Raw genomic sequence first — 27,630 nt, 5'->3', positions numbered from 1 at the left:
CACACACACACACACACACACACACACACACACACACACACACACACACACACACACACACACACACACACACACACACACACGCAGCTTACTGTGCCTTAAGGCTTAGCCAGTGCTGACCATGCCATTCATTTGCCAAATGTTGTCCAAATTATTTTGCAATTGTAACGAAGTTCGTCGTTATGGGAAGAAGGAGGCGGGAACTGGCGAACATTCAACACTTTTAATAACAAAATAAAACATACAAAAACAAAAGTATAAGCCAGCAGCCCCTCGCGGACGACTGCTGGCCACACAAAACAGAAACACAACACAACACAAGTCCAGGCCTGTTCCTCTCTCCATCTCCACTGTCGTCGCTCCTCCTTTATGCTTCCGTTCCTCCGTGAGAGATTCGAGACTGGTGCGCCTCACAGGTGTTGCTCATTATCAATCACGCCACCGGCCTCGCCGTCCTCCCACGACCCTCGACCTCGTCCTGCTCACCACAGCAATGTAACCGGGCCATATTTGCCATTTCATGTGTGGGACACTTTAGGTTCACATTCAGATTGATAGTGATTACTGTCCCTCATCTTTGCCAAAACTGGGCCAGATATGTGTTAAGATAACTGGGCCACATTTGCTGCAACATATGTGGGCCATATTCAGTTTACACACAGATTAGTCATTGTCGATTGTGCCACATTTCTGCTATAGGCGGCCAACATTTGGTTTGTGATATTAGGGCCATATTCATGATTTATCATATGGGCCTTTAGGCTCATATTCAGATTACACATTGCCATGAGCGCCGCATCTTTGCCTAAAAAGGCCCACATGTGATATAAAATATTTGGGCCATATTTGCCATTTTACACGTGGGCCACTTCCGGCTCACACACATTTAGTGCGGGGCCATAAGAAGGCCTGCAGTGCCGCATCATTGCCTGCCGTGGCCCACATCCGTCTGCTGTCTGAGGAGCGAGTGAAAGACACACAAATGCTGTTAACTGGTAAACATGTTTAGTCGGTCTGTAGAGGAGAAGAGACTCCACAGAACAAAGACAATACACTGTAGATCTGTGCATCAGACACACACATAACTAACTTCATATAAAATAAAACAATAACAATAAACATATTCTGTGTTAGAGAGATAATGTAAATGTTTAAAAGTTACATGTAAACTTTATATCTTTGAAACATTTATGTGCAATACTTGACAATCACGTTCATGATTAGAAATATTGTAATAATTATGGATGAGTTCAACCCAAACATGATTATATTTGCAGGCCTGATAGTGGAGATTTCTGCGGACACTCATCTGAGCTTCTTCCTCTGTTCACCTTTAATTACAACTAAACCATCATTTGGCTGAATAATAAACCAACATTAATCTTTCAATATCACATGTTTCTAATACGCATGCTAACATACATGCTGCTTTATTTAACTGTGAAGTCTGAGTCTCTTCCTCCTGTATGAAACACATTAATCACACAGTTATTTCTCCTCATAGACAGCAGTGACTCTTCTGTGGATCTCCTGATGGTTTCTGCTCCTCTCATCTCCAGTTCACAGATTTAATCCATGATGCAAACAATCCACCGACGTTTGGTAATTGATCTTCATCTCTGTAAAGTGGAACAGACGAGAAAACATCAGTGTTCAGTGGAACAAAGTGCAAATTATTTCATTTCAATTACTGTTTTTTTTTTTTTGTAAGAATAAGTTAAATTGAATTCCTGTAATCAGATTAATTACCGACTTTACATGATCCTGCATAGATATTTGTGTTTTTAAATATAATAGATTTAAAAACCTGAATAATGTTCACGTGTGTGTGTGTGTGTGTGTGTCGGTGCGACTCCTATTGAGTCTCTGTAAAGGAGAAACTAATGAGTGTACGGCGTATGGAATAAACCACAGGGAGCAAATACTAATGTTACTTTGAGTTCAAACACACACCTTTAGTTAAAGCCGCTTGTCCTCTAGTTTAAACATGTCTGTCGGCTCTTAGTAAATCACTGAGAGTAAAGTAAGTGTAGAGGAGTGTGACGTGTGGCTCGTCCCAGTAAAAACACACTGGAGACAGAGACATTTCTCCTGTGAGCTGAAGCTGGACCTGCACTGAGTTTAGCAGGAGTGCAGCGCTTTCCTACAATCTGACCAAGTCTGTTTTCACACTGAAATGATTCACTTCTACTGACACAGTTCATAAAGCAGGTGTTGATGTGTAAAGCTGTGACCGTGAGCTTCTGTTCTCTTTCCTCCTGTGTGTTCAACATTTCAATAACTTCACATTGTGTTCTCACACAAACCCTTTGTTGCAATAAAGCTGAATGATCATTTCCTTTCACGAATGTTTGAAAGGTGTGTTCACATATCAGAGGAAAATGAAGATGTCTTTAATATCTCAGAGTGATGTTTCCTCACCTCAGGACACAGTTTGAGTCTCGTAGCTCGTCTCTGAGCCGCTGCTGTGAGTCTCCTATATTATTGTGTCTCAGATCAAGCACTTTTAAAAACTGCAGTGCTTTTGAGTCAGTCAAAGACTGAGTTAGAGAAGAAACATCTGTAATGCCACAGTCATATAGACTAGAAAGACACAAACAGAGGAAGAGAGATTATCTTACAAACAAATCATGAATGTGAAGAATTTTACACAGATATAATGTGAACTCAGACTCACTGTGAGATATTGAGAATAAAGTGTTTTAGTTTAAAAATAACAATAGTTCACATCTATGATGATCATCTTATTGAAGAGCTACAGCAGCATTTAGTGTCCAATAGTCTGTTCTGAAACCCAGTCACACTAGTTCTGTGCGCTGGAAGACACGTTTTTTTCTCTTTCATTTTAACTATTTATTTGACGTCGCTCTTCTTTATTCTCTGTTGAAAAGGCAGATTTCTGCATGTACACAATCAGTACATTGTATCAAATGCTGGAAGTTAAACAATTACTATCTAGATAAAAACACATAAAATGTGAGCAATAGGGAAACCCCAGAAAGTGCACTGCTGTAAACAATGAAACATAAGCCCTGCTGTCTTCAGATAAATAAACTTCAGTCACACTGTAATTGCTGTACAGTATAATGACACTAACTGTAGTTTCTCCAGCTTGAGTTGTGGGTTCATCAGTAGATCACTGAGGTTTTTCACTCCAGAGTCTCCTAGTTTATTCCCGGTCAGGTCCAGATCTCTCAGGTGTGACGGGTTTGAGTTCAGAGCTGAAGTCACATCAGAACAACCTTCATCTGTCATATCACAGGAGCTTAACCTACATTAGCAGAGAGAGAGAAGAAAATAAGACAGAAGAAAAGAAAACTGTTTATTCTGTAACGTCACATCATCTTCATCAGCAAATAAAGCAGACAGAGGAAGAGAGATCTTCATCTTTATTTCACCAGATCTCAAAATACTACGGTGAAAATGTGTGCAGAAATATAATGTGAACTCAGACTCACTGAGAGATATTGAGAATAAAGTGTGTTAGTTTAAGGAGAGACACGGCAGGCAAAAACATCGGGTTTTTTCACTGGTCAATTTTGAGATTTTGGGATATTTGTCTTCAATAACATGTCTTCTTTCAGACTTGTGCTGGAAAAAAGTCAGAAATACACATTTAGGTCTTTATTTTACTACACTTTGTCTGTTTGCGTGTGTATATTTCTCATAAATTCAACAAAAGTTGGTGTTATAAATCATCCGCTGCTCCGCGATCTCTGTCTGCTCCCTGTCATCACACACACCGTTAGAAAGCTCTCTCTCTCCTGTACAATGCTGTCGGGTCCAAATATGGTCATTTACTTTTTATCAGCAACCAATCGTGAAAGCAAAAGGAGGGATTTAACTCTAAATGCGCAATCTCATTGGCTGATGCAATCTTTAAAGGGGCGGTATAATGCCCTTTTCACAAGATGTAAAATAAGTCTCTGATGTCCCCAGAGTGTGTGTGTGTGTGTGTGTGTGTGTAAAGTTTTAGCTCAAATACCCCACAGATATTTTTATATAGCATGTTAAAGTTGTCAATTTTTGAAGTTGAGCAAAAATATGTAGTTTTGTGTCTGTTCCTTTAATGCAAATGAGCTGCACAGGGGGGCGGAACTTCAATAGCTAGTGTCCTTTTACCACACACACACACCCACACACACACACACCCACACACACACCCACACACACACAGGAAATTTCAAAAACTTTTAGTTCATGTTCAACCCGGAGTCAGACAATGATGGAGAGACTCAAGAAGAAGTGACAACATGTAGAAGCAACAGGACATTTCTGAATGGTTAGTAGATGAATTTATGCAGCTGATGTGGAGTTAACTATCTTCTAGTCATTGATTAGCATATTCTGTCATGATAATCTCCCTTTGCTCTGAACTCTGAGCGTTGTAACTTTGCAGATGTTGCTTATGATCAAACAGCAACATTACACACTAACTAAAGCTAGAAAAGTGAAATCATAATCAACCACCCCTATTCTGTCCTCAGTGTGTGTGACTGTACACAAATCGACAGATAGCTAACAGGCTTCAAGAGAAAGTCAGAGGCTGGAGTAAAGTTCAAGGCTCTTTACTGTTGTCGTAATTCTCATGAAGGAATCTTTGTAAAACTGAAATGATACAGAAACATAGCACCAATCACTGAATGCTATTCAAACACGTCATACATTAACAGACATAAAATAATATACCTTTAAGCTACAAAGTTGTAACATACAGTATATGTACTCAGCTGGAATACTTATAGCTGTAAATAACTTGTAAATATAGTATGTGCAGCTCAACAGCTAAACTAACAAACTATTGGAGACCTCTTCGCTGAAAGGCTATAGCAGTTTCACATGTTAACAAATATTCAAGTAACATCACAAACTTCTTACATGACATGTGTATCAATGTAATTAATTATAAATTCAAATACAACTTACAAGCGATGCTTTCCCAAGGCACAAACAGAAATGAAGACAGGATAAAGTGACTAGAGATGCAAGCTGACCGCATGGAATATAACTACTGTGTTTCCTGATCAGACTGCATCATGTGATAAAATCAACCAATGAAAGCAATGTAAGAATTATATATGAACACAATGAATTACTCCCAGATGACCACTAGCGGGAGAAAGTAACAAACTAAATGCAAAGTATTCTTACAGAACATGACACTCCCTGCCTGGTATTGATTAAATACCACTATCTGAATAACCTTATTGTGTCTGAATAAATAAATAAAAGTTAAATCAGTTTGATTCCTCAGCACTCTTGAGAAGGATAGTCTCAGAAACGGGTCTCAAGAATGTCCTCGCTGACCCAGATCTTGTGACCTTGAGTTCGATCTTCCTGACCTTCCCATCTTCATCAAGGAATGTATTTGTAACCAGAGCTATTGGCCATTCATTCCGCTTCGCCTGGTTATCCTTAAGCAGAACCAGGTCACCTTTCTCAATGTTAGGTCGTACGTCCTGCCACTTGCTTCGGCTTTGCAGCGTAGGAAGGTACTCACGTCTCCATCTGCTCCAAAACTTGTTGGCCAGATGCTGCACCCGTCTCCACTGCTGGCGGTGAAGGTCTGTGCTGTCAAAGGTTCCCGGAGGAGGAGGGTAAGTAGACATCTTCTGAGTCAGAAGTGTAGCAGGGGTAAGGAGAAAGGGAGACTCCGGGTCTGAAGAAATAGGTGCGAGTGGCCTAGCATTAATAATTGCCGTGATCTCTGCCATTAAAGTAGACAGCACCTCATGAGTGAGGCATGAAGGGTTGGTTTGCATAAGCATGGAGTTGAGTATTCGTCTGGCGAACCCAATCATTCGCTCCCAAGATCCTCCCATGTGGGAGGAATGTGGAGAGTTAAATACCCAAGAGCAACCCTCTTCACCCAAGTACCTCCTTACATTGGGCTCTTTGGGATCTGTAAGGAGTATGTGCAGCTCCTTGCAGGCACCTGTAAAGTTGGTTCCACAGTCAGAACGGATTTGCTTAGCAGGTCCCCGCAGAGCAAAGAATCGGTGCAATGCGCTGATGTAACTTGACGTGTCCATCGCCTCTATCAGCTCTATGTGTACGGCCCGTATGCTCATGCAGGTGAAAAGTACAGCCCACCTTTTGCTGTTAGCCTGTCCACCGCGGGTTCGTCTTGTGGTGACAGCCCATGGGCCGAAAACATCCATGTCCCACGTATGTGAAGGGTGGCTCTGTACTCAGACGATCTGAGGGTAGATCTGCCATCTTCTGTTCAGCGCTTTTCCCACGAAGCTTGTTACATGTAACACATTTGTGAAGGATACTGCTGATACATTTCTTCGCTCCAATGATCCAGAATCCAGCTGTGCGGACAGAGCCTTCTGTAAAAACACGACCTTGGTGCTTAACCTTGTCATGGTAATTACGCACAAGCAATGTTGCAACGTGGCTTCGGCCTGGAATGATGAGAGGGAACTTTTCTTTAGTGTCGAGTACCGCATGGTTGAGCCTGCCTCCTATTCTCAGGAGACCCTCTTCGTCTACATAGGGGTTCAACTTTCTCAATGGACTATCTTTTGAGATGTCTTTCCCAGCAACCAAGCAGGCGAACTCTTTGCTGTAAGTTTCTCTTTGCACACACTTGACAATAAGAGTTCCTGCCTTGGACAGCTCTTCTGCCGTGTGAGGTTTTTCGCATTGATGCTAGCCACTACAGATGTCATCCTTGTTTTTTACTGCACTTCTTTGAGACTGAATAATGTGTGTCAGGAATGCTATGGCTCGCACTAGACACTTCCAAGACGAGAACCGTTCAAAACGATGAGATCCCAGACTAGATGATGGAGTAGAGAGAGTGGTGGCATGAGAACGCACATCAACGTCTGCATCCGGATCAATGAGTCCATATGTCCATATGACTTTTTCAGCAGATCTATGGCTTCAGCAGCTGATGGTAGAGACTTGAGGCCGTCATCGACGTAGAAGTCGCGCTCCACAAAGTGTTGAGCCTCTGAGCCAAACTCACTCGCTCCATGTTGTGCCGCGCGACGAAGACCATAGATAGCTACTGCTGGCGACGGGCTGTTGCCGAACACATGGACTTTCATCCTGTACTCTACAATCTCCTTGCCAGGTTCGTTGTCCCTGAACCAAAGGAACCGAAGGAAGTCTCGGTGGTCTTCTCTGACAGTAAAACTGTAAAACATCTGCTCAATGTCTGCTACCACTGCTACTGACTCTCTGCGGAAGCGTAGTAAGACTCCAAGTAAGCTGTTGTTCAGATCTGGGCCTTTAAGTAACACATCGTTGAGAGAAATCCCATGATGCTGAGCACTGGAATCAAACACGACTCTAATCTGATTCGGCTTCTGAGGGTGGTACACACCGAAGATGGGTAAGTACCATCTTTCCTCTCCCTCTTGCAGCGGTGGAGCTAACTCTGCCTGGTCGTTATCGAAGATCTTTTGCATGAAGTTCACAAAGTGAGTTTTCATCTCAGGTTTTCTTTCAAGTGTGCGGCTCAAAGAAGCAAGGCGATTAAGAGCTTGCTGTCTATTGTTTGGCAGCTGTTGCCGTGGTGATCGAAAGAGGTAAGGCCTCTTTACGGTAAGGCCGTAAAGAGATGTGCAGTGTTGTCCTTCGTTGCCAAACCTCTCCTTGACTTGAATACGATTGGGACATGGAGTAAGGAGAGATGGACGTCCAGTTTCAAGCACGTTAGTCCGAAAATAATTAACAGACTCTGTCTTGTGGGCTGATCCCAAGCAGACGTCACCTATAACAACCCATCCAAGGTCTAGTCTTTGAGCGTAGGGTGCTCTAGGTGGCCCATTGCGTTGTTCTCTGACTTTGTGAACTTGGAGGATGTCGCGTCCCAGAAGAAGGATTATCTGGGCTTCTAGATCCAGGTTTGGTATCTTGTGAGCTATGGACTTCAGGTGTGTGTGGTGCTGTGCGGCTACTGGAGTTGGAATCTCTGTGCGGTCATTTGGCATGTGATTGCATTCAATGAGTGTGGGGAGCATCACGCTTGTTGTTTCATCCAGTGACTCCACCATGAACCCTGTGGCTCTTCTCCCAAACGCTTCAGTGACCCCTGAACATGTGCGCAGAATGTATGGCGAGTTTGACCCCTCAATTTGAAAGAGGTCAAATAATTCAGACCTGGCCAAGGACCTGTTGCTCTGGTCATCCAAAATGGCATACATTTTCACAGCTTTGTCAGGGCGTGCTTTAGGATAAACTTTCACTAGGCAAATCTTGGAACAGGATCTAGGTTCCTTACCGTCATCACAGACCTCTGTGCACCTAGAGGTGACTGCTAGCTGAAGTGTTTCTCTTTCACCCTCCCCGCCATGCTCTGAGGAGGGACTTCTCCTGTCCCATGGTGGGGGTCCAGGGTGCAGTGCTGCTATATGGCTATCGCTCTCACATTCTGTGCACTTCAAAGCTACCTCACAGTTCTTTGCCAGGTGAATGGTAGAAGAGCAACATCTGAAACAGATCCGATTTTCTTTAAGAAAAGCCTTGCGCTCTTCTATTGACTTTCTTCGAAAACCTCTACACCTTTTCAGAGGATGTGGTTTCTTGTGGATAGGGCATTGTTTGTCTATTTCATCTTGCCTGCTGCTTGAACTGTCCGCCTGAGAAGTTGTTTGTAGCGACGCGATTCCAGTCTTGTGAGCAGAGACATAGCTTTTGCCATATGCTGGTCTCTTTTCCACTCGTTCAAGCTTTGATGGACCTGTAGTAAACCTGTGGGAACTACTCAACGGGTTTACAGGGGCTGTTGAGAGAGTGAAGCTTGGGTCATTTCTTCGGCGTGCTTCACTGCATATGAAGTCTGTGAAGTATGCAAATGGAGGAAAACATACGTTGTGTTGCTCCTTGTAATGTGATCCTTGAGCTAACCACCTCTCTTGCAGACCAATTGGCAACTTCTCAACGATAGGGTTGACACCCCTGGCGGTGTCCAAGTATGAGAGTCCTGGCAGGTAACCCTCAGATTTTGCAGACACTAACTCCCTTAGCAGGTCTCCCAGCTCCCTGAGCTTTACGGGGTCTTTATGACTGATTTTAGGAAAGTTCCGGATCCTCTCAAAGAGAGCTCTTTCAATAACCTCGGGGGAGCCATAGCACTCCTCTAGGCGATCCCAAGCCATTCTTAAACCTATATCAGGGCTGGCAACATGCACAGAGCGAATCCGTATGACGTGCTCTGAAGACTGATTACCTAACCATTTTGTTAAGAGGTCAAGTTCCTCGCCAGCACTTAAGTTCAGTCCTCCAATAGCGTTGCGGAATGAAGACTTCCATGCCCAGTAATTTTCTGGACGATCATTAAATTTGCTCAGGCCAGAATTCACAAGCTCTCGACGTACCAAGTACCTCGCAATATCACTCATACCTGCCCTGTCGTCCGCATACCCTATATGTGTCTGTAATGAGGCTCTACTGTCAGAACAAGGGTATGGATGAGTGGAGAGGAGGTGATCAAAGGAGTGGTGATTAATTGCTGGTGTTGGCTTTTCGGGCTGCTGCGTTTATGGCTGTCGTCCCTTGTGGTGAATTGGCGAACCACGGACGTCGCTCTTTCTGGCTGTTGTGCTGTAGCCTGAATTGCACCCTCATTCTTGGGTAAGAAATGAGAAGCACTGCTGGGACCAGGGAAACGCTCCTTTCTGTCTGATTGGACATCGGGTTTGATGAGCGGCAACAGTGATGGCGTGAATGGTTCAAGTACTGGGGGTTTTTCATCATCGAGACGTAGCTGGGAGTGGTGTTCGACGTATTCACGGGTGCGCTGAATGGCGGCTTGAACTGATTCGTGGAAACTCTTACTGCCCTGTGTACCTTCGTTCTCTGCTGCTGCTTCAAGAACTTCAGCTTCAGCCAAGGCTACTGCAATATCCCTCTCATGGTCCAAAGCTGATAATTCAGCAGCTATACGTGCCTCCTTGACCTTCAAATCAGCTGCAAGCTGTGCCTCTTTTATCTTCAATTCAGCTTCTCTCTGAACGAAAGTGGCACGTGCACGTGCAGCTTCAACTTTAACACGGGCTTCAGTGGCGGCCCTGCTAGCTGAGGATGCTTTAGATGTGCTTGATGAGGTGGAATGTTGTGATCTTGCTTTATGTGCTGTCTCTTGATCTTTAACATCACCATCAGTGATGGACGCTTTTTCCAATCCAGCTTCACTGGTATGCGACATTATGGTTAACGATACTCCAAGATGTATTAGAAGGGATGTATAAAGAGGTCTTAGTATGCTTGCGAGGGTGTACTTGCTCGGTTCCTAATCTTCTCGTTGCTGTTTTGCCCGCCGTGAAGACGCTTTTTTACTATTCTGTCCTCAGTGTGTGTGACTGTACACAAATCGACAGATAGCTAACAGGCTTCAAGAGAAAGTCAGAGGCTGGAGTAAAGTTCAAGGCTCTTTACTGTTGTCGTAATTCTCATGAAGGAATCTTTGTAAAACTGAAATGATACAGAAACATAGCACCAATCACTGAATGCTATTCAAACATGTCATACATTAACAGACATAAAATAATATACCTTTAAGCTACAAAGTTGTAACATACAGTATATGTACTCAGCTGGAATACTTATAGCTGTAAATAACTTGTAAATATAGTATGTGCAGCTCAACAGCTAAACTAACAAACTATTGGAGACCTCTTCGCTGAAAGGCTATAGCAGTTTCACATGTTAACAAATATTCAAGTAACATCACAAACTTCTTACATGACATGTGTATCAATGTAATTAATTATAAATACAACTTACAAGCGATGCTTTCCCAAGGCACAAACAGAAATGAAGACAGGATAAAGTGACTAGAGATGCAAGCTGACCGCATGGAATATAACTACTGTGTTTCCTGATCAGACTGCATCATGTGATAAAATCAACCAATGAAAGCAATGTAAGAATTATATATGAACACAATGAATTACTCCCAGATGACCACTAGGGGGAGAAAGTAACAAACTAAATGCAAAGTATTCTTACAGAACATGACAACCCCTTTAAAGCCTGTTTCCTCAAAATGACTTTTCTCTCATTCTCCAAGTCTGAAATCTCCACTTCAGTCGCACCGATATTCACCAAACCTTCCAGTCTTGTGTCTAGTTATATTATGAAGACATTTACTGAGGAATTTGTAAATAGATTATTCCTTGCCTGATTTATATAACATTTTATTCCAAAAAACGTGGCGAAAATCTATTTTTTAAGGCTATTCACATTATATTCTGATTTACAGGATAACAAAAGTAGATATCCATAAATCCCTCTGTAATTTTTCCCCATCTAATATGTGAACACAATGAAAAAATTATTTTGAACCTGGCTTTATCCAATACTCAGATTTAATTTTTACAAATATATGCAAATTAGCACATATTTAATCAGACAATGCCTAATTTGCATATTTAAACATTAAATTACAGAAAACTTATAATACATTTTTTTTCTCATCTTAATGTAGGCAATCAACTGGGAAAGTTTCATGGTGATATCTGCTAGTTACACATTTTACACTATTCACCTGTAGTGTCTCGCCTTAAACTGTTGAAGTGATTTTAAGCATTTTGATTCTTGTATGTGAACGTGACTGACCTCAATCTCTCCAGTTTACAGTGTGAATCCTTCAGTACGGCACATAAGTGCTTCACTCCAGAGTCTCCTAGTGTATTCCCGGTCAGGTCCAGATCTCTCAGGTGTGACGGGTTTGATCTCAGAGCTGAAGTCAGGATGAGACTCTGTTTCTCTGTAATACTGCATCCATACAGACTGAAGACAGAGAAATAACAATAGTTCACATCTATGATGATCATCTTATTGAAGCGCTACAGCAGCATTTAGTGTCCAATAGTCTGTTCTGAAACCCAGTCACACATTTATTTGACGTCTCTCTTCTTTATTCTCTGTTGAAAAGGCAGATTTCTGCATGTACACAATCAGTACATTGTATCAAATGCTGGAAGTTAAACAATTACTATGTAGATAAAAAACACATAAAATGTGAGCAATAGGGAAACCCCAGAAAGTGCACTGCTGTAAACAATGAAACATAAGCCCTGCTGTCTTCAGATAAATAAACTTCAGTCACACTGTAATTGCTGTACAGTATAATGACACTAACTGTAGTTTCTCCAGCTTGAGTTGTGGGTTCATCAGTAGATCACTGAGGTTTTTCACTCCAGAGTCTCCTAGTTTATTCCCGGTCAGGTCCAGTTCTCTCAGGTGTGACGGGTTTGAGTTCAGAGCTGAAGTCACATCAGAACAACCTTCATCTGTCATATCACAGAAGCTTAACCTACATTAGCAGAGAGAGAGAAGAAAATAAGACAGAAGAAAAGAAAACTGTTTATTCTGTAACGTCACATCATCTTCATCAGCAAATAAAGCAGACAGAGGAAGAGAGATCTTCATCTTTATTTCACCAGATCTCAAAATACTACGGTGAAAATGTGTGCAGAAATATAATGTGAACTCAGACTCACTGTGAGATTTTGAGAGTAAAGTGTGTTAGTTTAAGGAGAGACACGGCAGGCAAAAACATCGGCTTTTTTCACTAGTCAATTTTGAGATTTTGGGATATTTGTCTTCAATAACATGTCTTCTTTCAGACTTGTGGTGTAAAAAAAAGTCATAAATACACATTTAGGTCTTTATTTTACTGGGATTTAACTCTAAGGGCCCTATTTTAACGATCTGAAACGCAAGTGTCAAAGCGCAAAGCGCAAGTAACTTTGTGGGCGGATCCCGGCGCTGTTGCTATTTTCCCGGCGGGATAAACGACTCTTGCGCCCGACGCAAATCTAAAAGGGGTTGGTCTGAAGTAGCTTCATTATTCATAGGAGTGGTTTGGGTGTAACGTGAAATAAACCAATCAGAGCGTCCTCTCACATTCCCTTTAAGAGCAGGCGCGCTTGTTCCATGGCGGATCGCTATTATAACGGCACACCAGGAGCAGTTCACAGCCGAGGAAACCGACGTTCTCGTCAGGGCCGTAAAACACAGAGAAGTGACATTGGGGATGATGGGAGAAACACACCCAAATTAGCTGCGGTTAAACAGGCGTATAATTTGGGTAAATGTGAAGCCTAATCTAGATTTTATTTATTTTTTTAAATCTAGATAGATCTTTTTCACATCTTCACGGACACAACAATGATTTCCCTCGTGTGTTAATATTTTTCCTTGTAATAATGTATGATTTGCAAAAATGAAAACTGCTGCATCTGTTTATATTAGAGAATCAAAGTGGATGCGCGTTAACATTATGGCCAAGCACGCGCCCTTAAAATACCACATCACTAACGCGCAACGCGCCACTGTCTTTAGACTGTTTTTTTCCTGGTCAGTGGCGCAATTGCTTTCTAAAACTGGAAAATAACACCATGGAAGTTTTGCGCCGGAACACGCCTCCTCTTTGCGCTGAACCGCCCCCGCGAGCGCAAGTTAATTTCCTAATTTACCGACGTGCGTCTGTGGAGGGAAAAGTCCACTGTGCGCGGGTGCAAAATAGGAATGATACATGCGTCGGTGTTCAAAGTCAATTGCGCTGGGTGCAAGATAGGGCCCTAAATCTCATTGGCTGATGCAATCTTTAAAGGGGCGGTATAATGCCCTTTTCACAAGATGTAAAATAAGTCTCTGATGTCCCCAGAGTGTGTGTGTGAAGTTTTAGCTCAAATACCCCACAGATATTTTTATATAGCATGTTAAAGTTGTCACTTTTTGAAGTTGAGCAAAAATATGTAGTTTTGTGTCTGTTCCTTTAAATGCAAATGAGCTGCACAGGGGGCGGAGCTTCAACAGCTTGTGTCCTTTTACCTCACTCACACACACACACACACACACTGGAAATTTAAAAAACTTTTAGTTCATGTTCAACCCGGAGACAGACAATAATGGAGAGACTCAAGAAGTGACAACATGTAGAAGCAACAGGACATTTCTGAATGGTTAGTTGATGAATTTATGCAGCTGATGTGGAGTTAACTGTCTTCTAGTCATTGATTAGCATATTCTGTCATGATAATCTATAAACCGTGTTCCGGGGGCGGGGTTATGTAAATTTTAGGGGTTGGTGATGTAACTAACCCGGGAGGAATGTCGTGTAGTTCCTACCAGCCGTTTGTTGTCGTCCTTTTCTTTAAAAGGAAATATCTTCCTTTGCTTTGAACTCTGAGCGTTGTAACTTTGCAGATGTTGTTTATGATCAAACAGCAACATTACACACTAACTAAAGCTAGAAAAGTGAAATCATAATCAACCACCCCTTTAAAGCCCGTTTCCTCAAAATGACTTTTCTCTCATTCTCCAAGTCTGAAATCTCCACTTCAGTCGCACCGATATACACCAAACCTTCCAGTCTTGTGCCTAGTTATATTATGAAGACATCTACTGAGGGATTTGTAAATATATTATTTCTTGCCTGATTTATGTAACATTTTATTCCAAAAAATGTGGCGAAAATCTATTTTTTAAGGCTATTCACGGTACAATTCTGATTTACAGGATAACAAAAGTAGATATCCATAAATCCCTCTGTAAGTTTTCCCATTTAATATGTGAACACATTAAAAAAAGAATGTTGAACCTGGCTTTATCCAATACTCGGATTTAATTTTTTTAATATATGCAAATTAGCACATATTTAAAGGTGCCATGTGTATTGTCTGGCAAAAAAATCAAGTCATACTCCACATTCCATACCAGATGGGGGCAGTATACCTCCATAAAGTGAATTGGTCTACTCTAGAGTAACAGACGAGAAACGGCATAGTCTCTATGCTCCGCCCCTACCTTCACAACAACCCTAGAGCCATAGCCGAAGCCTAATAGAGGACGTTTTGCCTCCAGAGGAACGGTGGGTGATGTCAAGTGATTGAAACATGACATCTTCAAGCTACTCCCCTTCACCTTTACCAGTGAATATGTTCATATTCGTTTTGTTCATATTACATTTTGAGTTGTATATACACATTGTTTGAATTAAATTAATTTGACAAACAGCATTCTGTCCACATCATTGGTCAACATCAGACAGCGCACGTGAACCGATCATCTCTACTATAGTAAAAAAAACACGAACACTGTTGAAAGATACAGTAGGCTACAAATGACCTGTTCGTGCCACAAATTGTTCTCCGTCCTCAGCGACCGAGTCATTGAATGTGAAACAGCGGCTGCTGTCGTCAGCGAGCAGCAATATTCAGACAACGAGGGCGCGCGCGCCGCGCTGATACCTCCGTTTCAGTTTCTCGAACCCGCGCAGTGCGGCGGTCAGAACACGGAGACCATTAGCCCCTAGCTATGCGTGCGAAAGCATGGGAAGCGATCCCGGGCGTGTCAGAATGGGTGCTGAACGTTGTAAAACAGGGCTATGCGCTGCAGTTCGCTCGCCGTCCCCCGCGCTTTCGAGCCCGGACCGTGACGAGCGGTCCTCTTCTTATCTGATTTGTGCTTCAGAGCGCGGTGTTTTCCCTGCAGCGGGTGGTGGTGGTGGGGGTCTCTTGCCAAGGGCTTCAGCCATCCTTCCGCTCTCTTCCCTGAATTGAAATGAAGTAGTGGGCTGTACTTTCCACACGATTGACATCAGGTTCAAGTACGCCCACAAGCCATGCGAGTTATTCGTGTATTGCAGGTTGGCCTGTGGTTATGTTGCCCGCATACCGCCTCCCATGGCCGAAACTGGTATTACGACACCTGCCTGGCCGTGGCTAGTAATGCTAATGCTAATTAAGGTTGATATCTCTGCAGCACTATAACTTGACATTTTTTTAATGACATCATCGGCCTTATTTCTTCTCATTCTTTTGATGCGTGTAGCTCATTTTTGGGATATTTTTACCTCAATTTTTACACATGGCACCTTTAAAGCCCGTTTTCTCAAAATGACTTTTCTCTCATTCTCCAAGTCTGAAATCTCCACTTCAGTCGCACCGATATACACCAAACCTTCCAGTCTTGTGTCTAGTTATATTATGAAGACATTTACTGAGGGATTTGTAAATATATTATTCCTTGCCTGATTTATATAACATTTTATTCCAAAAGAAATGGCGAAAATCTATTTTTTAAGGCTATTCACAGTATAATTCTGATTTACAGGATAACAAAAGTAGATATCCATAAATCCCTCTGTAATTTTTCCCCATCTAATATGTGAACACAATGAAAAAATTATTTTGAACCTGGCTTTATCCAATACTCGGATTTAATTTTATAAAATATATGCAAATTAGCACATATTTAATTAGACAATGCCTAATTTGCATATTCAAACATTAAATTACAGAAAACTTGTAATACATTTTTTTCTCATCTTAATGTAGGCAATCAACTGGGAAAGTTTCATGGTGATATCTGCTAGTTACACATTTTACCCTATTCATCTGTAGTGTCTCGCCTTAAACTGTTGAAGTGATTTTAAGCATTTTGATTCTTGTATGTGAACGTGACTGACCTCAATCTCTCCAGTTTACAGTGTGAATCCTTCAGTACGGCACATAAGTGCTTCACTCCAGAGTCTCCTAGTGTATTCCCGGTCAGGTCCAGATCTCTCAGGTGTGACGGGTTTGATCTCAGAGCTGAAGTCAGGATGAGACTCTGTTTCTCTGTAATACTGCATCTATACAGACTGAAGACAGAGAAATAACAATAGTTCACATCTATGATGATCCTCTTATTGAAGCGCTACAGCAGCATTTAGTGTCCAATAGTCTGTTCTGAAACCCAGTCACACATTTATTTGACGTCTCTCTTCTTTATTCTCTGTTGAAAAGGCAGATTTCTGCATGTACACAATCAGTACATTGTATCAAATGCTGGAAGTTAAACAATTACTATCTAGATAAAAAAAACACATAAAATGTGAGCAATAGGGAAACCCCAGAAAGTGCACTGCTGTAAACAATGAAACATAAGCCCTGCTGTCTTCAGATAAATAAACTTCAGTCACACTGTAATTGCTGTACAGTATAATGACACTAACTGTAGTTTCTCCAGCTTGAGTTGTGGGTTCATCAGTAGATCACTGAGGTTTTTCACTCCAGAGTCTCCTAGTTTATTCCCGCTCAGGTCCAGATCTCTCAGGTGTGACGGGTTTGATCTCAGAGCTGAAGTCAGGATGAGACTCTGTTCCTCTGTAATACTGCATCGACTCAGACTGAAGACAGAAAGAGAAAATAAAATGAATCAGATTTATGATGATCAACTAACGTGTTTAGCTTCATCCAGCAGACTTTTGCTGACAAATTAACAGGGATATCCAGATGCAGGTAAACCAGAGAAAGACTACACACTGCTCATTTAAATATATAAATAATATATATTGTTATACAACCACTGATGAACATATTTGGTTTTGATGAGAAAAAAGAAAAAGAAAAACTACACAAATGCGGATTAGAAGCCAGAACTTCTGACAGGCTTGGTGAAAGTTCGGCCACTGGACCATTAAGGTACACATTAAATAGGCGGATCTATGCATTTATTCATGCGGAGATTATCGGCACTGACATTTATGAAGCAGAATAGTAGGTCATATGTCTAATGCTTTCTTCTTCATAAAACGAGTCGGACATCATCATCACATTTTTCTATACATTTTTATTTATTTACATTAGTAAGCTACAGGGCATCGTCTTTCAAAACATGACGTGCGTGAAAGAGAAAAATGAAAGCGTCTCTGTCCCCAGCACATTTCAAACCAAACTGATGTCCATGTTTCTATGGCATCGCTGTCCAGGAGTAATTAGCTGGTAAAGTGGATTCACTTATTGTAGAGTTAATGAAAGTTATCATGAGCATGGTAATGTTTTAAGCAGATCTTAACAAATGTCAGTAGACCGGGAAGATTTTAAAACGAGCCGTTCATTCATAAATACGCAAGATCGCTGTGAAATGCAGACCGGAAGTCAAAAGACAACGAGCGCAGCGCTGGAAAGGGTCTATATATGGTCTATATATAATGAAGGTTGTGAAATAATTGGCTAATATTAACTCTGCTTTGGTGCTGTAATGATATTGCACATCACCACGATAAACGATCTCATCTGAGCTGCTTCAGCGGACTAACAACACTCGTCAATGTCACCATGTTTTAGATGACCAATCAAGTCAGAGTAGACGGGCTTTATGTTCACAGAAGCTGCGAGTCGAGCGCGAATTCCAGCGCCGCTTCACGACCCGCTTCAGTTAACGGCCATAAAGTGTGAGATATGATGCAAGCAGCGAAACTAAACAGCTGTTTTACGATAGAAGTTATGAACAACAGACAGAAATAATCAGTTTGCAAAGACTGTATCAATCACAGCTCAGCTTTGGGAAGGGAAGATATACAGGTGAAGATAAGGAGACTGAGAGAAGAAGAAAGAGAGAATGTGATGAAGATGAGAGAGGAAGAGCAGGTATTGCATACTGTGCCCAGGGTGAGATTATCATTATTACAATGGATTCATATTTAACACAGATATTATGTTGTTCGCTATTACAGCAGAACTTTTTTTTATTGTGTTTTGTCCACAATAAGCATAACATCTATGCATTACATTTTGTAGTGTGGGTCATTCATTGCAACATTTAACCTAAAAAAAAGCGCTATATAAATGTAACGAATTATTATTATGATTATTAATCTGATTCTCATGTTTAAGAATCTGTTTTCTGCTTGACTAATAATTTATGCTACTGCCCACTGACACGCTTTTAAAGCTAATGATATCCTTTTTTTGTCCTTCAAACACCTTAAATTGCACATGTGTAGATCAGGAAAATCACAAATGTCCCCCGAACCCCCACAGCAACATCAATTTTGGGACCTCAGTCTTTATAAAGTCCTGCGTACGGCCCTGCCTTCATGTTGCCATTGTCTTCTGTCTGGCTTTGTTCTCTGTGACTGCTGTTGGTGACCTTCATGTTTCTCAATCAAGTCTTTGTTTTTTTTTGTTTTGTTCACATTTATTTGAATACAAACAAAGCTTTTCAAAGCTTCAAATCAATTAAACCAATTTTGTGGCAAAATGATTCACTGTTCTGAAGTCAGTAAAAGTCCTGGCAGAAAGCAAAGCATAAGGATGTAGTGTGATGGCACTGGTGAGTTTTGCAAGGGACTTTTACTGACTTTTCTCAACTCACCGAAGTGACGTCAACGTCCGGTCTAGCAGTAGCATAACCCATCAGGCAAGTGTTATTTTAATAAACTTATGATGTACTTATAAAACGAGGCATTGGGAAGTTTATGAGTACGGAACCTATTTGCACTAATATAGAAGTTTGGTAACATTATGGACATTATTAGTGGGATAAATTACGAGATACATATTTGGAGCAGTTAGCGCCTGCACTAAGCCATTCTGCTGATTTCTCTAAATAAGCTATAACTTTAATATTTACAATATTTCACAAACACTTGTTTAATCTCAGAAAATCTGCATGATTCATGGGTTCACAGAGATCATCGCCCCTCAGCGGTGAACCATTGACATTTTTAAATGTGTTGAAACAGTTATAACGTAACAAAGCCTCGTTTACTGAAATCATGTGACTTTGCCAGTTTGATACACACTCCGACCCACTGATTTGAAACCAAAGATTTGTAAAGGTTTCGTAGCTTCATGAAGCGTGTTTCGAAACGCTCATCACTAGCGTTCAGTCAACTTGCCTTCAGTGGATCTTATTACAGGCAGACACTGATCACAGACTTTTAAAATGCACTTCTTCAATTTTTACAAGTTACATTATATACTGCACCAAAATTTGACATTTGACATTTTGTGAAATACAAACATTGAATTGAAAGCAGTTATGAACAGTTCTGATTCTGATGTTACAAAAACATTGTTCTGCCTTTACAGTTACTGAAATAATTATTGACCCATGATCCAACTGTCTGTCTTAACCAAATATTTAAAGCTTGATATCACGTTTTAATTGTGTTTTTAATTTGCTGTTTAATTTTATTACTTTAAATTGTTGTGGCTCTTTGTGACGCTGAGGAAAAAACTGCTCTGACTCGACTCAAACAAGTGAGGAAATATTATCATCAGCTAACATTACAACTAAAAGTAAAGTAATATTATAAATAAATGAGCAATACTCACATCAGTGTGTTGAGTCGACAGTGTTTATCCTGCAGTAGAGCAGCGATCTGATTCACTCGTGTGTCTCCTAGTTCATGTTTACTCAGATTCAGCTTTCTCTGGAGTAACGGGTTTATACCCACAACTCTATCCACATACTGACAGGCTTCCTCTGCAGCAGGACTCACAAACCTGCAGAAGAGTCAGTTCAGTTCTCAACTCAATGTCTGTTGCACTACAAAAAAGATTGATACGATAAATGTATTTTTCTTTTTCTTTGAACATTTAAATACACAAATAAATATAAATTTGAAGGAAACTAGAGCGGCACTCAGTCCTAAAGCAAACTCAGTCATCACTTGGTCGCCTCCAGTTGGTACAAAATGCAGCTGCAAGGCTGCTGACCGGGAACAAAGAAATATGATCATGTCACCCCAATTTTAGCGTCCCTTCATCGGCTCCCGATTCATTTTAAAATTCAGTTTAAAATCGTGTTGTTTGTTTTTAAAGCTCTTAATGATCAAGCTCCATTTTATCTAACATATCTTCTTACTTATGGCGGCAAATCAATGACAATAATAAACGAGCGCACAGCTGATGCTGGCGCGCGCGGTAAAAGACTTTCGCGAGCGAATAACAGATCTACACGCGAGGAAACGGGAACTCGCGAGCTCATTCAAGCCCTGCGCACGCGCAGACATCTCCTCTGCACGCAATACAAGCCATCGCGTGCGCGCATGATCATTTCCCACGCTCTCGCGCTCGATCTGCTCTCGCCTGCTGCTTTTGCTCGCTCGAACACTTTTATTTTTGGCAATCGAGGGGCGGGGCTTACTGTTTTAATAACCTCCAATGTCATTGGTTCTTTCCCGGAAGTCACTTGTGATTGGACGCCTGTGATTGTCAATCAAGAGCGGCAAAGGCTAGCCTGGGAAAACCCAGACCCTCTCAGTTGTAACTGAGTAAGGGTCTGGCAAAGCTCCATAGACAATTCATTTCCACAGGGGCGTCACCAACGGACGTCGGATAGATCTAAAACCAATCAGAGCGATGAATGACATGACGTATGCAGAGCGACGGAGAAACATCTCGAGACTCTCAGCAATTCTCTGTTTGTGTTAACGAAAATGACCATTTTAAATCGCTTGAAACAGACGCGATAGCTGATTCGAACGAGTGATGTTGTGATGTTCCACGGCGGCATCCATGTCTGTAATGTACAAAATCTGCGTCACCGTCTCTGCTCTGTCGTCATCGTGTAAAACGTTTCTGATTGGTGCCGCGATTCCCATTTTGCTCCAATTTTTAAAAAAATATTTGAATACAAATAACACAATTAATAGTGTTAAAATGTAGAAAATTGTAAACATTTTGGTAGATTTGCAATGCGAATAACCATGGAAATGTGTCATTACAGTCTGTAAATATCTCTTAACAACACAAGAATGCAATCACTACCCCTAAGACTAGTTTAGTTTCTGGTAAGAATCTATTCTATATTAACAATGCATTAAATCACATTACACATTATTAAACAACAATAAATAAATAAAATAAAAACAAATTAAGTGATAACTCGCATATCTGCTCCGTTAATGAAGCCATGTCTTAAGTCAAGTGATTGTCTTCTTTGTTTTTAACGGTGGTTGACAACCAGCTTTTGGGTCGTGCCTTTGCCGCTCTTGATTGACAATCACAGGCGTCCAATCACAAGTGACTTCCGGGAAAGAACCAATGACATTTGAGGTTATTTAAACAGTAAGCCCCGCCCCTCGATTGCCAAAAATAAAAGTGTTCGAGCGAGCAAAAGCAGCAGGCGAGAGCAGATCGAGCGCGAGAGCGTGGGAAATGATCATGCGCGCGCGCGATGGCTTGTATTGCGTGCAGAGGAGATGTCTGCGCGCGCGCGAGGGCTTGAATTGCGTGCAGAGGAGATGTCTGCGCGTGCGCAGGGCTTGAATGAGCTCGCGAGTTCCCGTTTCCTCGCGTGTAGATCTGTTATTCGCTCGCGAAAGTCATTTACCGCGCGGGCCAGCATCAGCTGTGCGCTCGTTTATTATTGTCATTGATTTGCCGCCATACTTACTCTTCTGTCATCTTCCAGATTAAGATCTGCAGACCAGGCTCTATTATCTATCCCCCGCTCCCGTTTAAAAACTAAGGGAGACAGAGCTTTCTCAGTTGCCACCCCCCGTCTATTGAATCAATAGACTGAGGCACAGGTAATGCGAGGCGCAGAGGCGGGGCCGGCAGGGCGAGGCGCAGAGGCGGGGCCGGCAGGGCGAGGCGCAGAGGCGGGGCCGGCAGGGCGAGGCGCAGAGGCGGGGCCGGCAGGGCGAGGCGCAGAGGCGGGGCCGGCAGGGCGAGGCGCAGAGGCGGGGCCGGCAGGGCGAGGAGTCTGGGAACGCCCTCCGGAGCCTGGCGAGCCCAACGAGTCCTCCTTCTCCTTCTGCGACGGCGCTTCACTGGGCTTGATTCATTACAGGATGCACCTGACTCACTGGATGCACTTGACTCACTGGATGCACTTGACTCACTGGATGCACTTGACTCACTGGATGCACTTGACTCACTGGATGCACTTGACTCACTGGATGCACTTGACTCACTGGATGCACTTGACTCACTGGATGCACTTGACTCACTGGATGCACTTGACTCACTGGATGCACTTGACTCACTGGATGCACTTGACTCACTGGATGCACTTGACTCACTGGATGCACTTGACTCACTGGATGCACTTGACTCACTGGATGCACTTGACTCACTGGATGCACTTGACTCGCTGGATGCACTTGACTCACTGGATGCACTTGACTCACTGGATGCACTTGACTCACTGGATGCACTTGACTCATTTGACTCATTCGAGTCGGCTGGCACGCGCTCAAACTCCGGTTTGGCTGGCGAAACCTACGCTGTCTCTGGATTAGCAAACTCAACAGGACCAGTGTGGAATCCGGGCTCGAGGGATCCCACACGATGAGTGGGTTTGGCAGAAACGGAATACTTGAAAGCCCCTCTGACGGTTATCAAGGGAGGATCAAACAGTTTAGCGAGATGAGTCTTTAGTGGCGTGCGGAATGAGAGAGGGAAATCCGCCGCATACGAACCTCCCCGGCGCAGGGACAAGAGCAGTTCCTCGGGATCCTCCTCTCCTGCGGGGAGTTCAAAAGCCTCTCTGAATCGGGCGACAAAAACGGCATAAGAGGGGAACGAAATTCGACCTGGTTCCCAGCGCGCGCCTGCCCACTCCAGAGCCTTTCCAGTGAGCAGTGAGCAGATGAAGGAAACACGGTCGTAATCCGAGGTGTAAACCTGAGGCTGATGATTAATATACAAGCTGCACTGCTGAAGAAATCCTTCACACGCCCCAGGTGAGCCATTAAACTTTTCAGGAAGGGACATACAAGGATAGCTAGATGCAGTACTCACACTGGGTTGCGATGGAACAGATGCAGCGGGAGCTTGGGCTTGATTAGCGGCTGTGCTTGAGCTCTGCGGAGACAGGGATTGCGTTGAGCTTGCTAGTTCCTCGAGGAGAGATGTTAGTCTCGTCAGCTGTAACCGATGAGAGGCTAGCATGGAAGCTTGGGTCTTGATCACGGTGGATAGATGCTGAAAGACTGCTGGATCCTCGTTTGGCGAAGTCTTCTGTAACGTACGGAATGAGGCGGTCGGATCCATGTGCAGCACTTTATTTAAACTTACACACAAACAGACAAACTCAAGCAGACAGTTCAACGAAGGACAATCCGGTAACTCGTGGTCAAAACAGGCTTAGGTCGAGGCAGGCAGCACAGGTTCATAAACGGTCCAGATAACAGGCAAGGGTCAAGAGTCCAGGGAAACACGGAATACTAAAACAAGGAATAATGCTCAGAGATGTACGCTTATAGTGTAACAAGACTTCGCAAAGGACACAGGGAAAACTCAGGTTTAAATAAGGAACTCAATCACAGGTAATCAAACACAACTGAACATAATTAAACAATAATGAGTCCATGGTGGAAAATAACACAGGAAGAGAGTGCCCTCCAGTGGCTCATGCGGGCACTCCAGCCGCTGATTGTCACAGTAGTAAAAAAACTAAAAATAAGATAAAGAATTTAATGTTAGCGAGCATAGCCCAGAGTTCATATTGTAAAAAGCACAATCAGTCTTTGTTTGCGTTAGCCCGATGCATAAACATAACGTTTTTACAAAAAAATAAAAATAAAATGCAGTTACGTTACTACGAGGTATTATTCTATTCTTTAAGACAACTCCGAAAACAACGACAAACACTTCACACATCTCAATACAATTGTCATTGAAGACCTAGAAGCTAAACGGTGCTTACACAACAAACAAAATAATTATTAAGCATGCTACATAAAACATAAAAGCAACAATTATTAATAACACTTACAGGTTGTGATACGGAGGAGGAAGCTGATGCAAATACACTTGGAAATGAACCTTCCTTCAATATCAGCCGCCTCGCGAATCCAAGTTTGATTGCATTTAAGTTAGTAAAGCAATCGTCTTCAAAATGGCGCGAACAAAGCACAAGGCTCGGACTATACTTCTGTGGTATAGTTATATGAATTGTAGCCACTTAGTCTTCAAATGCTCCTCCTTGGGCAGATGAAAAAAGTTGGCTTTTGAGCCGCACTTCAGAACACAGCGTCTCGTCGCCATGATATTTTCCCTGCTGGCCTTGGAGCGCAATAAGTGGGCGTATCGTATTCAAATAACTTGACAAGTTGACGTCATCTAGTCAGAGAAAAAGCTTCGGTCTTCTAACGATTCATAAAAATGACTCAGAGTCGACTCTCACTTTTGAAAGACAATAACTTTATATACGGTGCACTTTCATATTTCAAACTTTGCAGGATGTTTTTGTTCACTTAGATCTATGTTACACACTACATGAAAGGTAAATTTCAAAATTCCATAATAGGTGCCCTTTAAACTGCTAGTGTGAAACAGACGCAGTCTTACCTGTGTTTCTCTGAGAGACTCATCTGAGAGAGAGAGTCCTTTCCTCTTTCCTCTGACATACTGCAGCTAAACTGACCCTGGAAACTGACCAGCACTGCTTTCTGCAACACTCAATCCTTCAGCATCACCTGCAAATCACACCATTTTACACAGATGAACAACATCTTACCTAATGCGGAGTTGTCATCAACAACAGCAAAAACAATGTATAAAATAAAGTGAGTTACAAACAAATATATTGCCACGTAAAATAACCGAATGGTCTTAATCTTTTCTGATAATGAGTTTAACTGACTCTAAATATGAATTAATTGGGGAACAGAAATTTACACTGTGCTGGGAAAACTGAACCCAATTTGATATATTCTCTATTACAGTATAATATCATTTTACAATCATACTTTAGGCTACCCAATCTTTATTAATTGTTGAATCGTTTGTCATTTAATCATTACTGAAAAGTTCACAATGGTGGTTGATTTCATTATGATCCTAAAATAACTGATTGAGTAAAAGTAACCAGAATTATAATAGACATACTGTATAACTGTTAATCATAATTGTTATATGAACTGAAATATTCAGTTTAATAACAGCAGATTGTTGTTCATTGGCGTTAGGCTTCATCTGTCTGTCTGTCTACTGTAAATGTCTGCTTCAAAAATACTTTCGATTTCATCACGAAAACAACAGCCGAACACGGAAGAGGAAATGTGATTAAACTTTCAAAAACATATTTGTTTTCAATAAACCTTTCTCAATAAACTTTTAGTGTTTCTACTTCAAAAGATTTTCATTTCTGGCAGATTATTCTTCTGTTCGGAGTAGCAGAAGAACAGCTTCTGTAACTTCACATTTAAATCACGCTTAATATACAATATGCAGTTCCTAATAATTATAAACGACTGTAATGAAGAATGTATTAAACTTACTTGCAGTCTTGTCCACTAAGAAGTGAATTTATAAGTATTTTAAACTCAGTTCCGCTTGTTGTCAGTCCGCGTGCGTCGTTCTCAGAATCTCTCGCTGGTCTCGATGGATTGTGGATTAAACACAGAAATGGTCGCGAGTGTTATTATATTTGGTAGGCATTGTGCTAAATTGACATCTGTAGAAATGTTTTCTGGATCATATATTAAATCAAATCCAGTGAGCAACAGGTTCAGGTTTCAGAAGTTGTTACTTTCGTTTTCCTCTTCTTCGTGTGTTTTACAGGAGGGTTTGTAACAGCTGAACAGTTGCACACCGACACCTACTGCACTGGAGCGGGACATTATACCACATGTATCTCTAAATCCTGTTTAAAACCTCTTAACTAGACATGTCAACAGTGCATCTGCTATATTCCCTGTTTCTGGACGATTATCTAAGATGCTGGATATTGTAAATGACTGATATCCTGAGGTTTGTATTTTTATACATTGAATCCATAATTTGTTTGTTCACAATTAAACTCCACAGAGTAACCTAACCTTTTCATTTAGGGCCCAACATTTTATTATTTTTCTCTGAAGTTTGTTTTTTATTTATATTTGTCTGGATTTTATGTTTTATGATTTAATACAATGTATCATTAAATATGGTGTCTTTTGAAATGAATTAAAACTTTGTAAGATGTAATCAGACAGTTTCAGTGTGTATTTGACAGTAGTTTTCCTCAGATGAAACGGGGAAAAGCTTGTGAAGTGACTCTGAAAAGTAGCTCTCTCTCTGTGTGTGTGTGTGTGTGTGTGTGTGTGTGTGTGTGTGTGTGTGTGTGTGTGTGTGTGTGTGTGTGTGTGTGTGTGTGTGTGTGTTGAAGGTAATTTTCTCTATGGGACTTAATCATATATGGAAGCCACTGAGAGTGCATTCAAGGAGCACGGTTTTGAACACCTTTTGTGCAATATATGGATTAATTTGAACGTACATGAAGCCTTTACGTCAGTAATCCAACATGGCGAACGAAGAACGGGATGCACGGGTAAGTGAAGTAAAATGTTTTTGGACAATAGTGTTGTTGCAGGACAGAAGGGACTGACACAAGGATGCAGGGGAATGTTATATTTATTGATCAACAGGTGAAAGGTCAGCAGTGCAGGTGAAGGACTGTAGTAGAGTTGATATCCAGATCATGAATAGAATCAGAATGACAGTTACACTTGCAGAATGGAGATCGGAATAGAGATTCACTTGAATAGCGGAGACACAGGAGGATTCACCGGAGACTTGGATTAATGAGGAAGACTCGGAGGAATCTTCAGGGAGACTGGTAAGTAGAGTTGTAGTCCTCTGTAGAGATCTCAGCGTAAGCGTCTTGATCCAAACGATACCAGACAAAGACTGAGAGTGAAGGTGAGGTTTAAATGCTGGGGTTGATTTCAGTGCTGATAATGTGCAGGTGTGTAAGTGATCAGTACGCAGGAGAGGCAGGGGCGGATCTACAGGGGGGCAATGGGGGCAGGTGCCCCCCCCACTCTAGAGCCTTGCCCCCCTTACTTTGACTATCAAAAAACTGTACTTGTAAAAATAACCCGCCACTATGTCCACAAGCTTCTCAAAACAGTGAACTAAACCAGTGGTTCCCAACCTTTTTAGGGTACTGTAC

At 41.9% G+C, this 27,630-nt stretch overlaps 2 protein-coding genes across 4 annotated transcripts; both read right to left on the bottom strand.

The window, feature by feature from the left end:
- Positions 1–209: 209 nt before the first annotated feature.
- On the bottom strand, positions 210–26,353 carry LOC306998044 (uncharacterized protein). Of its 2 annotated transcripts, XM_079611781.1 has the most exons (10): positions 25,976–26,353; positions 25,044–25,171; positions 20,076–20,246; positions 16,967–17,140; positions 16,439–16,612; positions 12,104–12,277; positions 11,578–11,751; positions 3,098–3,271; positions 2,422–2,583; positions 210–1,619 (listed from the first exon to the last, which is right to left on the bottom strand). In XM_079611781.1, the coding sequence occupies exons 2-10, from the start codon at positions 25,100–25,102 to the stop codon at positions 1,550–1,552; spliced, it is 1,332 nt and encodes a 443-aa protein (XP_079467907.1). In that variant the 5' UTR covers positions 25,103–25,171; positions 25,976–26,353; the 3' UTR covers positions 210–1,549. The 2 variants fall into 2 exon arrangements, with proteins under 2 accessions (XP_079467907.1, XP_079467908.1); XM_079611782.1 differs by lacking the exon at positions 2,422–2,583.
- Positions 4,482–7,509, bottom strand: LOC306998047 (uncharacterized protein). Of its 2 annotated transcripts, none has more exons than XM_079611786.1 (2): positions 4,927–7,509; positions 4,482–4,608 (listed from the first exon to the last, which is right to left on the bottom strand). In XM_079611786.1, exon 1 carries the CDS (start codon positions 6,159–6,161, stop codon positions 5,238–5,240), a length of 924 nt encoding a protein of 307 aa, XP_079467912.1. In that variant the 5' UTR covers positions 6,162–7,509; the 3' UTR covers positions 4,482–4,608; positions 4,927–5,237. Both variants share the same exon structure in this region, with proteins under 2 accessions (XP_079467912.1, XP_079467913.1).
- Positions 26,354–27,630: the final 1,277 nt, after the last annotated feature.

The sequence above is a fragment of the Phoxinus phoxinus genome (genome assembly GCF_949152265.1).
Source record: "Phoxinus phoxinus genome assembly, chromosome: 5".
Taxonomy (NCBI): Eukaryota; Metazoa; Chordata; class Actinopteri; order Cypriniformes; family Leuciscidae; genus Phoxinus; species Phoxinus phoxinus.
This window is presented reverse-complemented; position numbering and strand designations above follow the sequence as displayed.